This window comes from Nicotiana tomentosiformis, chromosome 5 (genome assembly GCF_000390325.3).
Source record: "Nicotiana tomentosiformis chromosome 5, ASM39032v3, whole genome shotgun sequence".
NCBI classification, from domain to species: domain Eukaryota; kingdom Viridiplantae; phylum Streptophyta; class Magnoliopsida; order Solanales; family Solanaceae; genus Nicotiana; species Nicotiana tomentosiformis.
The window spans coordinates 93,147,028-93,160,247 of NC_090816.1; the positions used below are offsets into that span (position 1 = coordinate 93,147,028).

The 13,220-nt window shown below is 34.0% G+C and overlaps 1 protein-coding gene across 1 annotated transcript; it reads right to left on the reverse strand.

The window, feature by feature from the left end:
* Positions 1-6,438: 6,438 nt before the first annotated feature.
* LOC104106714 (protein disulfide isomerase-like 1-4) lies at positions 6,439-11,778 on the reverse strand. Its single transcript, XM_009615318.4, has 12 exons — positions 11,112-11,778; positions 10,314-10,443; positions 9,390-9,555; positions 9,193-9,311; positions 9,029-9,109; positions 8,680-8,766; positions 8,516-8,590; positions 7,942-8,010; positions 7,775-7,855; positions 7,521-7,655; positions 6,993-7,049; positions 6,439-6,883 (listed from the first exon to the last, which is right to left on the reverse strand). The coding sequence occupies exons 1-12, from the start codon at positions 11,657-11,659 to the stop codon at positions 6,716-6,718; spliced, it is 1,716 nt and encodes a 571-aa protein (XP_009613613.1). The 5' UTR covers positions 11,660-11,778; the 3' UTR covers positions 6,439-6,715.
* Between the last annotated feature and the right edge of the window lie 1,442 nt (positions 11,779-13,220).

A 13,220-nucleotide genomic window follows, 5' to 3' on the forward strand; every position in this document is an offset into this window, starting at 1 on the left:
ACTGAGTTGGTTGTACTCATACTACACCCTACACTTCGTGTGCAGATCCAAGTGATCCCAGACACAGAGGGTGTTGATTCTTTCACACAGTCGATTTTTTCAGAGATTCAGAGGTAGCTTCCATGTTTCGCAGACCTTGTCTCTCCTTCCCTATATTTTTGTTTATTGTATTTGGTCTCAGAGTATTATAAACCGTATTTTTCAGACTTGTAATGTATCGACGTTCATGTACTCATTGACACCAAATTTTGGGAGTGTTTGTATCGGTATTTACTAGATTTTTGGATTGTGTTTAAATATTATATTTTCAAACTTAAAAAAATGGTGGTTTATTGAGGTTGTCGGCTTGCCTAGTATCGAGATAGGCGCCATTATGACAGATTCGGATTTTGGGTCGTGATAATTGGCAAGTAAAAATACATGAAGAAAGTATAGAATTGACAACATTCACTTGCCCTGAAGGACATTTCGAATGGTTAGTAATGTCATTTAGACTAAAAATAGCTCCACCTATTTTTCAAAGAAAAATATATAGTATATTGGGAGAATATAAAAGATTTTTTTTAGTATATGTAGACGACATACTGGTATTTAGTAAAGATATAAAGGAACACTTTGGACATTTACAAACAGTTTTCAGACTATTCGTAGATAACGGAATAATAATTAGTTAAAAGAAAATAAAATTATGTAAAAGTTATATAAATTTCCTAGGAATGGGATGAAAAAATTAAATTACAACCTCACATAGCTAAAAAGGGCTTTAGAAATGCCAGACAAATTAGACAATACTAAAGAATTATAGAGGTTTCTAGGAATAGTAAATTACGCAAAAAGATTCATAAAATATCTAGGCAAAATAGTAGGACCTTTATATGCTAGGACAGGTTCTACTGGACAAAAATATTTTAATACAGAAGATATCAAATTGGTACAAAAGATTAAAGACAGAATAAAAAATATTCCTGACTTAAATATGCCCTTAAAGGCGGGCTATTTAGTTATAGAAACAGATGGAAGTTTTGAAGGATGGGGAGCAGTCCTAAAAGCAAAACCTAATAAATATAGTAATAAAAGTGAAGAAAAAATATGTGATTATCAAAGTGGTAAATATAAAGAAAAGGGGAATATGAGCAATATAGATGCAGAAATATTAGTTGTAATCTATGGACTAAATAGTTTTAGACTCTATATATTAAACGAGTCAAAAATATTAATTAGAACTGATTGTGAAGCTATAATAAAGTTCCACCAAAAGATAAATGAAAAGAATAGCAGTAGAAGAAGATGGTTGAACTTCGTTGATACTATATCAATCTATATCTTAATATTTGAACATATTAAAGGAAAAAATAATAACTTAGCAAACCAGTTAAGTAGGTTAAAAATTACCGTTAGCTAATAGACATGTTTTGCATTGACAACATGAGACCAACAAACCCCAAGACTGAAGATAAAGAAAAGGGCATCAAAACCTCACCCTCAGACACATATTTTCATACAATGTTAAGTAATCTTCAATTTAAGCCACAAGCATTAGTAGAGCAGACTAATATGGGTAGAATATGGTTTGAAAAATATAATTTAATATTCTTTCCTCCATCAAATATGTCATTTAGAATTTAGCAGAATGTATAATAGATAGACCATAAAGATGCCTGATAGATAATTTATAGATAACATATAATTAAAAAAGACACTAAATATTTTATAGCAGTTTTAAATGCTTTATGCCAATATTTTACAGACAAAGGCCAAGAAAGAAAATTTAAATATTATGTGGTAATACATGGTAAGACAAATGGTATTTTTCAAACTTGGTTAGAAGTTTTAGACTTTATAAAAGATTTAAAAAAATCTCTTTTTAAAGGTTTTAATGATTTTATTGAAGCATTAGACTATGTAAGGGGTATATTAGGACTAAATTACTATATCTCTCCAGAACTCAGACAAAACCCAGAAAACATTCCTCAGTATAACATTCAAAAAGATACATGCAAGATAATTTTCTGTGATCATTTTTCCTCAATGACTGAAGCCTTCAAAAGACTCAACCAAAAGAACGAAATTTTAGTACAAGAAAAGGCAAGACTAGTGGAGCAGGTGAAAGTATTAGAACACAGACTCCAAGCAGTAAAGTTTGAGTTAGCGCAATCCCAGACTCAGGTTGTCTCTCAGCAAAGGTATAGTCCACAACAATTGAGTTCTCCATCTCAATCTCAAAATAAAACGGATAAGAAGGGTGTGCATTCCCCAATGAATACAATAAAATTCACTGTATAGGATAGAGATACAGCTAGTCCGGTTCAAACGGTAGCCGGTAAAGACTTATCAAATCCATTTATGGCTGCCACTTTGCCAAAAAGTGAAGATGAAGATTCATCAAGCCAAACAAGACGAAGACTACCTAGAATATTGGTACAAGGAGAAGCATTGAAAAAGAAAGGAATAATCTCAAAAAAGAAAAAAAATGAGAAAATAAAAGATATAGTTAAACAAATATTAAAAAAATTCTTTCAAACAAGAAGAAGCAAGACAAATATATGATCAGAAATCCCAATCCAGAAATATCTCAGAGCTCAAGAGAAGATAATAATCTAAATTATCAAGATTCTCAAGACTTAAATGATGACTTAGGAATAAATTATCAAGATGCTCAAGACCCAAATGATGATTCAGGAATGAGTTTTGATTCAATAGCTTTGCATAATCTTGACACGTAGAAGCAGACCATCATCATAATAGCAAGAATAAAACAAAAAAAAGACAAAGATAGTGAGAAAGACTCTGGCAAGGTACAATAATGCAATAAAGAAAGGCATCGTCTACAGTAAAGTAAGGACAATAATGCAAGACCTACAGTAAATTAAGGACAATAATGCAAGACAGACTCTGAAGACTTCACGTGAACAAGAAAAAAGAAAGATTCTTCAAACCAAATGAAGTCCGAAAGTGAAGTCCACAATATCTATAAATTGAGTATTTCACGAAGACAGAAGAGAACAACGACAACAACTATCTAAAGAAAAACATACTCTTCCCTACCATTTCTTTCACCTACACCAGAAAAATCATCCTCCTCAACTCTCTTTTTAAAATATTCCTCTTTCATTATGTAGGTTTTAGTATTTTCTATCTCAAACATGTAAAATAAATAAAGCTTTAAGCTTTAGTGTGCAAGTTTTTTATTTCCAAGTCCAGTAAACTCTTTCGGGTTTACCGAAAGGGAAATCTCTCTCTTGTAAACACGTAAGTTACTATTTTATAAATAATGTTTCTGTTTATTACCCCGATTTATTTAAAGCTTTATATTACGTCTTATATCTTTAATTTCTTAGTTGCTAGTTTGTAAATAACTAAAAATCACTCTAAGTATATGGTTATCTTTCCAACTTCTTAATAACCCTGATGGATTAACCTGTAAATTCTTAGGAGAGGCCAGTTAAGATGAGCCCAAAATATTGCGAGAAAGGCGTTAAAATGGGCAAATATAACTGCGGTCAGGGTGAGGTTAAAGAAAGAGGTGTTAAGAAAAGATCTACATCTTTAAAAGGTTGGAGAGAAGAGATGAACAGAGTGAAAATAAAAATAAAAAAAATAATTTAAAAAAAAAATATATATATATATATATATATATATATAAAATGGGATAATGTCAGTTCATAATTTGATAAAATAGAGATCAAGAGAGAGAGTAATCCCATTGTAGTTGCATTAGATAACTTGATATTGCATTGTCCAATGCTTATAAGTTAAACTAATTATTTTTAACTCTTGCCAATTCGCACGACATGATTATGAAAACAAGCTCCTTTTAAATTTTAATTTCTTAATAGTTGAGACCAATAAAATTATAATTTTTTAATAATTTTAGATGATTGAAGAATAACTTTAGTATATTTTGAAAATAAACTCGATCTAATTCTACTATACACATCTTTACGACTCCAATATTTAGGTAATACTGTTATTGGGGTCATGCGCAGCATGAGCTATCCCTTACTCGTAAGATAACAAATCTGAAAAGGGTGAATATTTACCATCGACCATACATTTTTCGTTTCCTTTTTTAAGGTGGGGCAAGCAAGGGAATGATGATCTAGTAGGAAATAGGAGAACGAGAAATGAAGATTAAGGTAAAAAATAGAATAAAGTACAATAAACAATCTCATAATAAAACTCAGTTGTAGGCACATTTTTTACATTTTAAAATCAAATATTTGACCCCCAATATAATAAAATTGTACACAAATATTAAGTTGCACTACAATTCTATTGGGTAGAGCTGCTAAGTGCTTACTTTGAAGAATAAATGGTTGTATCATAATTAAATAAATTGAAGTGAGAGAATTTAAATGTAAATTAAAATTAAAAATAGAAAATCCACATGTGTTTTATCTTAATGAATTGTTTTATTAAAGAGAATAGTCTTTTTCTTACCTCTATAATTTTTTGTTGTTAACGAGAAGTTTTCTCAAATATGCATCTTTCAAAAATCTTAAACAGAGAAAGAGTACAAGTTACTTGATAATATCTATCAATTACCATAATACGTACTAATACTTTTTCGGTATATGTATGCTACTTTAATCTCTTGAAAATTTTCACAGTAGTTAATGTATAGCTCTTAATTTAATTTCAATTCCCTTTTTGATTGTTTCACTTAAAATTATTTTTGATTTACTTAGTTACTATGAATTAGCTCATATTTTAAAATCAAAACACGAAAACCTCTTATATACTCCCTCCGTTTTAAATTAGATGATTTTTATTTTTTAGTTTGTTCCAAAATAAATGATACATTTGAAAATTTGAAAATAATTAAACTTTAAACTCTTCATTTTACTCATTTTACCCTTAATGAGAAGTTTTATAACCACACAAAGATCATGATCCCATAAAGCTTTTAAGACCACGAATTTAAAATAAATAAATAAATAAATTATACCGAGTCAAACTATATTATCTAAATTGAAATAGAGTGAGACACGTAAACAGAGATATAACTGTTTAATCTTGAAAGATAAGGGTAACCTTTATGTTAGTGTAAGATACTCAACTGTCACTTCACTTCATCAATGGAAGAACCACTTCCCAAAATAACTGCTACCACCCCTCAACCACCGCCATTTCCACCACCAACCACCTTTTCCTTGAAGGGTTCATCAAACGCCCACTTCAATATTACAGCCAAAAATCTAATTCTCCTTCATTGAAACCCCAGTTATTCCAAAATTCAAGAACTCTGTCACCTTCTCCATCGCCGGCTAAGCCGCCGTTAGTGCCACCTCAATTTCCTCCACAGCTTTATTGGAGTTCCTTTGATCCCGCAGGCGGCTCTGCTTCTTATAAGAGAAAATCACCTGCTCAATGTGCACTGGCAAGAACAGCTAGCTAGTTGAGTGTCGTTAATGGCGAAAAGCTCTAAAAAGCGTTGGCCTATTAGGGCTTTAAGCACAAAGCTCACTTAAAGTGTGGGCTTTAATAAGAAAAAGAAAGGCGCAACTACGGGTAAAAATAAAATATATATGTAATTCAACCACAAAGTAACACATTCATTTATAATGTTTTCCTTATCTGCTAATTCATTTATTTTCTGATTATATTTTTGATTCCCAATAAAACTCATGGGCCATGAGGCGCATGTCTTAGTGTCTTGCCTTACACTGAAGCACAGCTTAAACGGGGAGAAGCGCACTCCCTGAGAGCTGCTCTCAGGGCTTAAACAACAACAACAAAAAATCCAGGGCTTAAGCGCGCAGCCTTTGACAACACTGAGCTAGCCACCAAATAATGTTAAAGAATTAAGTGACGCTTTTAATAACAATGGAGAATCTCCTAATGGCTTGAGGTTAAAGAGAATGAAGGATGGAATGAGAGAAATGACGCAATGGTGTGATGTTATGATTCAAGAAGATGCTCAAGTAGAAAATTCCCCTGAAGAAGAAAACAAGATGTTAAAGGAGCATGAGACAGAGACTGAAGCAGAAGCAGCACCGTGTGGTGTGGGTGGAGGGAAAGAGAAATTGTCTGATTCTGAATTTCAAGTGTCCCGGTGGTGAAGGTCATCAGATTCTTCTCTGTCGAAATAACTGCTACTACAAATTGTGAAAACCTTTCTACTCAAGTGCATTGGTGGTTTAGATGATGATTGTAAGCACTAACTGGATCAGATTCACTAATCATACAACAACTAGCTAGGTGCCATTTAATTCGGGAAATTTTAGCTGCATTCTTTCTGTAGTGTTCTGGAAATGTTTTAGATGATTGTAAGCACTAACTGGATCACTAGTCTTGTCTAGTTTGTTCTCATCAGTGTTTCATTCCCTTTTAGATTGTGAATTCAACATTCTGGAAATGTTATACATAATGAAGACTTGGTTCGACAATTACCACAGAAAAGTGAAGGAAAAAAGAAAAGATCAAAAGGCAGGTCAATTTGCAAGAAGAACCTCATTAGAAGAAACATCTCTTGTCTGAGTTCCGATACACCATAACTTATTTTCAGTCAATCAAAAAAGAAACAAGAATATCAAACCATTAAAAAACAAATGCCCGGGTGTCTCTTTCTACTTTGTATTCCTACCTACATCTTTCAATGCAAACATTGCTATCACTTTCTCATGTTCCACTTCCACCCTTTAAACCGCGCTAAGGCATGTTTGGAGTTTTTCTAAAGCCAAACTTTGACTAATATGCTAGAAAATACAAAATCTCACAGTTCATCCTTAACATCATTAGTGGTACTCTCGGGGCTTGAACTGGCATCAGACTCTGTAGGTTTCTGTGTTGAGGCCGGCTTTTGAATCTTGAAGGGGATAGATGCGTGCTTTTTCAGGAATTTGTAGAAGGCCACCACTGTACGGTCTGTGTCAACAGTAATCTGTAGAACAGGATGATCATTTAAAGATGAATCATCCATCGTTTTTAAGAAGCGAAATGGAATGGAACATATACAAAACAATTTTGGAAACACTTTAATTTATACTCACTGGATCAAAGCTCTTGTTGCCAGCTGGGAAGAACAGAAGTGTTGGGAATCCATCAGACTGCAATAAATCAAATAAGCATTAACCCAATATTCGAACAACCACAATAACTCCCTCCCCTCGCACCTCTCAAAGGATAAATGAAAAGAATAAACAATTGGCACTCTTTTCCTCCTATAGCTTGACTCTTTTACGAGGACCAAGCAAGTGAAATTTTTTTATGCATGGTGGTGAGACTTAAAGTTGGGACCTATGCATAATATTAATATTGTGACCATATTATCTAAATGTTTAAGTTATTAGAGGCCACACTTTAGTTACTTGTGTCATCAACGAACCATTAGTGTTCTAGGCATTTCCTTAAAGATAAATGTTGGTATACACCCGAAAGGATGCAGTATAACTTGAAGCATGCTCGCAAACATATCCAATCAACAAACCGACCATGTACTAGGATATAGAATCTAGCACATCCCTTGCTTGACACAAGAGTACGTAACTGAAGTCAAAACATGAAGTTGCAAAATGTACCTTGGCCCGGGGATGCTCATTTGTTGTACCATCCATCTTGGCAACAACAAGGGAGTCGATGCCTCTTAAATGCTTGCCAAGCTTGTTGTATATGGGTTCTAGTGATTGACAATGTCCACACCAAGGAGCATATATCTGTTTTGAATCACAAACGAAAACTCTCCATTAGACATCCAGAACAACCTCAAAAGTTTTGGATGTGCACTGCATCATTGAATAATACGTGCACTCATTCAAAACAAGACGACTAGTACCTCAAGAAGAACATCTTTTGATTCATCTAGAACAATTTCGTCAAAGTTATTGCCAACTACAACTTTAACATCCCCGTCATTCTGCATGAATGATCAAAGGGTTTGAGAAACAAAGCTCAATCTGAAGCTTAATGTTGGAAAGTAGTGAAAAGAACTAGAAGACTTACAGTCTCAGGGATTGGGTCAGATTTATAAAAGGGTTTTAGATTGTCTTCCAAAAACTTCTCCCCGAATGACTGCAAAACAAATAACAAAAGAATACATACAGGATAAGATAGAAAGTCGAGGATTAGCTGAGAGAAACCTTGCTAACCTAAGGTGATCTCTCAAAAAGGAGCAAATCCCAAAGCTCCAAAAATGAATTCCATTGCACCCCTCCCATTAATGTCAAGCTTTACCATTCACCAACAAAGATTTCAACGGCTAAAAAATTTAATTGTTTCAAGAGTATTATCCAACTCATCGAGGCTAACATCATAAAATCAAATTTTCAAGTTGATGAACTATTTTACTCTATGTAACTTTGAGAAAGAAAGGCCTATCACTCCAACTTTCTGATTTATTCAATCTACTTTCTACCCTCCAAACCCCTCATTTATAGTTTTATTTTAAAAGAAAACAATATGTATAACTGATTCATAAACACATTTGATCTAATTTAACACAAGTGGAAGTAACATCCGGAATTTGCCACACAGGGTTTATCCAAAAGTTTGGTTCTAAAGTTAGCAGTGAACAAACCTTGACACTGTCCAAGGTTATTTCACCTTCCAGTACAAACTTCCTCCCATCTTCATTTCCTGTATATGCGAGAACCTGCACCAATTCTAGAGTTAGATGCTAGGAAGTTTATGGAAGTTCGAAAACAAAATATTTGCAAAGCAAGTAAACTAAAAACATCTTACTCTTGGGGCATCACCGCTAACGCCAAAGTACTCTGAAACTGGTTTTCCAACATCTTCATTGTCGATTTCAACATACACAGAGATAAGCTGCAAGGTTTTTGAAAAAAAAAAAACACGAAAGACTTTTGAGTCAGAGAATTGGCAAAAGCACACTATGCAGACAGCTATTCTTTATAAAGTGACTAGCTGCCCTAAATAAAGGCTTTTCTTTCTTCTGAGCATGTTTCCAAGGAAGTATCAAAAATCATAACCCCCCCCCCGAAATCCCTTTTTCTCCTTCTTTGTATACACAAGACATTCATAAATGCCCATAATAGTGCATATCTGAAAGAGGTGGTAAGATTCTCACCTTTCCTTTAAAAGCTTTCACAGCCTCTTGAAATATTGGCAGAAACTTGTCTGAATCTTTGGAAGTGGCAAAAAGTATCAACTGTGAATAAGAAAGAGAACATGTAAAACAAAAGAAAGAAAAACCACCCAAGATCAGCCTGCTATTGTTAGCTTAATGATCACCTGCTTCTTAATGGCATTTTCAAATATCTCTGAGGCACTTTCCCGAGTAAAATAGGTGACAAGAGGAAGTTTATTCTGAAAAACAAACTCAGCTATTGCTGACTTGGTGAACTCACCGCCTGCAAGAAAGCATGACATTGATAAATACTTCTCTATTGAAATGATTAATGCTACATAATTGCATTAGCCAAACTAACCGAAGTGGTTGATATTTTCGGCTTCCTTCTTAATTATGACAAGAGCTGGACGTTTGGCTTGAGAATCAATGTGGAAGAGCTTTGCCACATCTGGACTGGCAGTCTGATAGAAGTTGACATCATCTTCTAGTGCAGCAGCTGCAGCAAGCTCTTCACTTTTATCACCCTGCAAACATGTAAAATGATTTTCTTAAAAAATTTCCACACGGATATATGCTACAACAGTATGTTAAGAAATGCTACCAAAAATGCTGCCAATTACAAAAAAATAGAACTCAACTGCCATATATTTCTTTTTATTTTGCTGGTGTCCCATTTTTATCCTTACGAATTATAGTTCATGTTTTTTCCCTCTAGCTGAGTTTTTCCCGTAAAATTAAAATTGATAAAGTGGTATTATAATCTTCACTTGCATTATCACAGTATCACCTATATAACTAGAAAAGGCATCCCAACTTTTTATATCACTGTATTACATGCCAAAAATCACTAAATTCAGCTTCCACGTATGTTCGTTTTACTCTTTGGTAAAAATCTTCTTTTGGTCTCTTTAGCTAGGTTTTGAATCCCCAAAAAATCAAAATTAAGAAAGCCACATCCACCTTTGTTATCAGTGGTATTTCTAGTAGAATATATATCAGCTGGATATGATGAGATATCAGCAAATTCCTCCAAAAAAACCTTAAGTCGAGGAATTCAATCAATTCTAAAATTAGTTCACAAGCTACAGCAACTACTCTTGCCATCTATAAGATTTTGATGATTCATAGCACCATAATTTTGTCCCATAGACTAAATCTAAAAGTAAATTTAGCTTGAGTGAGAGAAGTAATTCTGTACTATTTAATCACCATAATCTGAATTGCGTTTAGGTCCCATCATGCTCAATAACGAAAAGAAAACCAGCCTGGATAGAGGAATTACCACTAAATCATTCAAATAAGCCAACACTACTTTTTTCTCATCTTTCAAGATACGTTCTGCCTCCTCTGCCGTCGTTATATTTGATAGAGCAGGTCCAGTCTTCTTTTTTATCCATGAAACAATAGCATCCCTGCAATGAAAAACAAATGAAAATCCACTTCGGAATACAACAAAGAAAGGAATATTAAGATAACAAAACCCACCATATGGAAGGAAAGAATTTAACTTTTATGTGTTATTAAATTTATTTACACAATAAGGTCACTTAAAAGTAATTACAACGAACTGTTTATATCAAGTTAAAAGTAAGTACAACTGTTTATATCAAGCACAAATTTGTAACTAGGAAAACATGGAAAACGACATGATACAACGAGTCAAATTACATGTATGTTGTAAAAATCTTCAAAAAATCTAAGCAAAGCCAGTGCTTAGAATACGCATTAAATGTGATTAATCAACACTTTCGACCATATAGTAATTTAATAGGTTTCCAAATTCTTTAACGAGCTCAGGACCATCAGTCAAGAGCACATCAGCAATTCATTTCAGCACTCACCAGTACTTCCAATGAATATACAAATGAAACTAGACATCGTACAAATTTAAGATCCACTCTCACAATAATTTGCATTGTTAGAATTTTTTTAAGAATATAAATAAAAGTACAAGTCACTAGGAAGAGTAATAAATAGAGAAGAGTCACATGTTAATTCACCAAGCAAGCCGAAAATTGAGAAGTCACACACAAACACGCAAATTCAAAACACTACAGAATCAAGTGAAAACCCAACTTACTTGTTTCTTTCACCATTGTAAGGCTTGTGAAGGCCATCAATGAAGAAGAAAACAGCGGGATAGCCTTGAACATCATACTTCTGAGCCAGCTCAGCTTCCTCAGTAGCATCCACTTTAGCAAGCAGAACATTCTCTCCTTTCAGCTCCGTCGCGGCCGCAGCATACTCCGGCGCGAGTGCCTGGCAGTGACCGCACCAAGGCGCGTAGAACTCAACCATAACATGTTTATTCTTCGCAATAAACTCACTGAAATTCCCTTCCTTCAGTACCGCAACATCCTTCTCATCCACTGCCGGCGGCTCGTACGAGTCGTATCCTTGATCCGAAGCATCGGAATCCTCCTCGAGATCGTCGTAGTTCTCGTAATCGTGGTGGTCTCCGTACGGATTGGAATCTGAATGAGCATCAGCAGCAGAATCCACTTCTTCGAGGAAACTGAGATCTTCTTCTTCTTCTTCAATATTTTTGCTGTGTAAAGACGACGCCGTGTTGAAGCAAATGAGACTGAGTAGAAGAATCGAGAGAATTAGATATTTCTTCATCGCCATTTTGCTGAAGAAAGTTGAAACTGAAACAAGAAGAGAAGTAAAGAGGGAAAGTCTTCAGTTGTGTACTTGTACAAGACTGGTAAATAATACAAGTTGTACGTTATGCTTATGTCATTGTACGTTCATCAAGAATTGCTGATCCCACTTTATTACACGGAGATTTTTGCGCTGATGGGATCACGCTGGAGGTCGGCACGTGTCACTATTCGGTTGGGTCTTGTGAAATAATAGGCTAATAGGGATTTGACACATCAGAAAAATAAGTTGGTGAATTAAATTGTTGACTTTTGACTTTTTGGATATAGTACAAGTGAGATGCCATCGAGAAGTAAAATATTGACACTACGATTAGGAGAAATCTAGTGCTCTCGTATATGCCACATCAATGTTTGACATTTTAATATGCCAGTTCTTTTTTCTTTTTCTTTTTTTTTTGGGGGGGAGGGGGAATGGGGTGAATCTTTCTTTATTCAATGTAATTTTAGGAAAAAATTTGTGTTAAATTTCCCTTTAATACAAGAATTGATTAGTCAAGCATCGAGGGTTAAGGGTGACAATGTATAAGATAAATTAATTATCCAATTTATTATGATCCATTGCAAGATATGTGACTTGAGTCTCGCATCAGTGTTTGCAATGTGCTGATGTGGGGTTTATATAGCATTGGGTTTTCCCACCTGAATAGCTAATTTTTGTGGTGCGGTTCTCCCTGAGTTATATCAATGGTATCAGAGTCACCGACTGCCTTTCATGTCCATTGTGCCATGGATGGTGATGCCAGTATTGTAGTGTTCGTCCGGGGCTAGAAAAGTCTAGCGCACAAATATTGGGGACGACGGATACGGAGCGTGGTGGTTTGCAGTGCCGGCTCCAAGCACAAGCCACTAAGGCAAGTACTTTAGGCCACATTTTTCAATAATTACTAATATTAGGAACTATGTTTATATGAGCTTTTTTAAAATAAAAACAAATATTAAATTAAAGTTTTGATTAAAAAGGGAAGACAGTTTGTGGGTATATAACTGATCGAGGTGAATTATGAGGTAAATTAGGTAATAAAATCAACACATTTACTTTAGTGTGTGAATGTAGACTTTATTTTGGATTATATTTGACTTACTCAGTAGGATATATAACCCAAATTCTGCTTCTCTATTTAATTTTTTTCTCACAAAACAAAGTTTACTTTACTCCTTTTTCCCATTCTTCAAAGAAAATTATAATTTTGTCATTCCGGAAGCGCAATAAGCAAATTGAAACAGAGAATTCAGGTGTTGTTGGCTTAGACTTATTTTTTTATATTAAAAGTGCTAAGAAAAATAGTAGTAGTGGAATATGATACTTTAATTGATATACTTAATCAGATAAAAGATTTAATTCTTTTTCAAATACATATATTGCTTATAGAGTAATGTTAGCAGTTCCTTAGATGAAAGACGTTTTCAAAATTAAAATTAATAAAATATTATCTAAAATCAACAATGTCTCAAGAAAGATTAAACAAACTGACTAATAATTAATGATTTTGCAACTCAAAATATTAGAAAAACAATCTTCAAAT

Excerpts from the sequence above, each read along its gene's own strand:
- LOC104106714 (XM_009615318.4), bottom strand. The coding sequence starts at position 11,659 with ATGGCGATGAAGAAATATCTAATTCTCTCGATTCTTCTACTCAGTCTC. Across the intron at positions 10,444-11,111 it reads TACAATGGTGAAAGAAACAA|GGATGCTATTGTTTCATGGA; the intron begins GTAAGTTGGGTT and ends TTTTCATTGCAG. Across the intron at positions 7,656-7,774 it reads CAAAAGATGTTCTTCTTGAG|ATATATGCTCCTTGGTGTGG; the intron begins GTACTAGTCGTC and ends GATTCAAAACAG.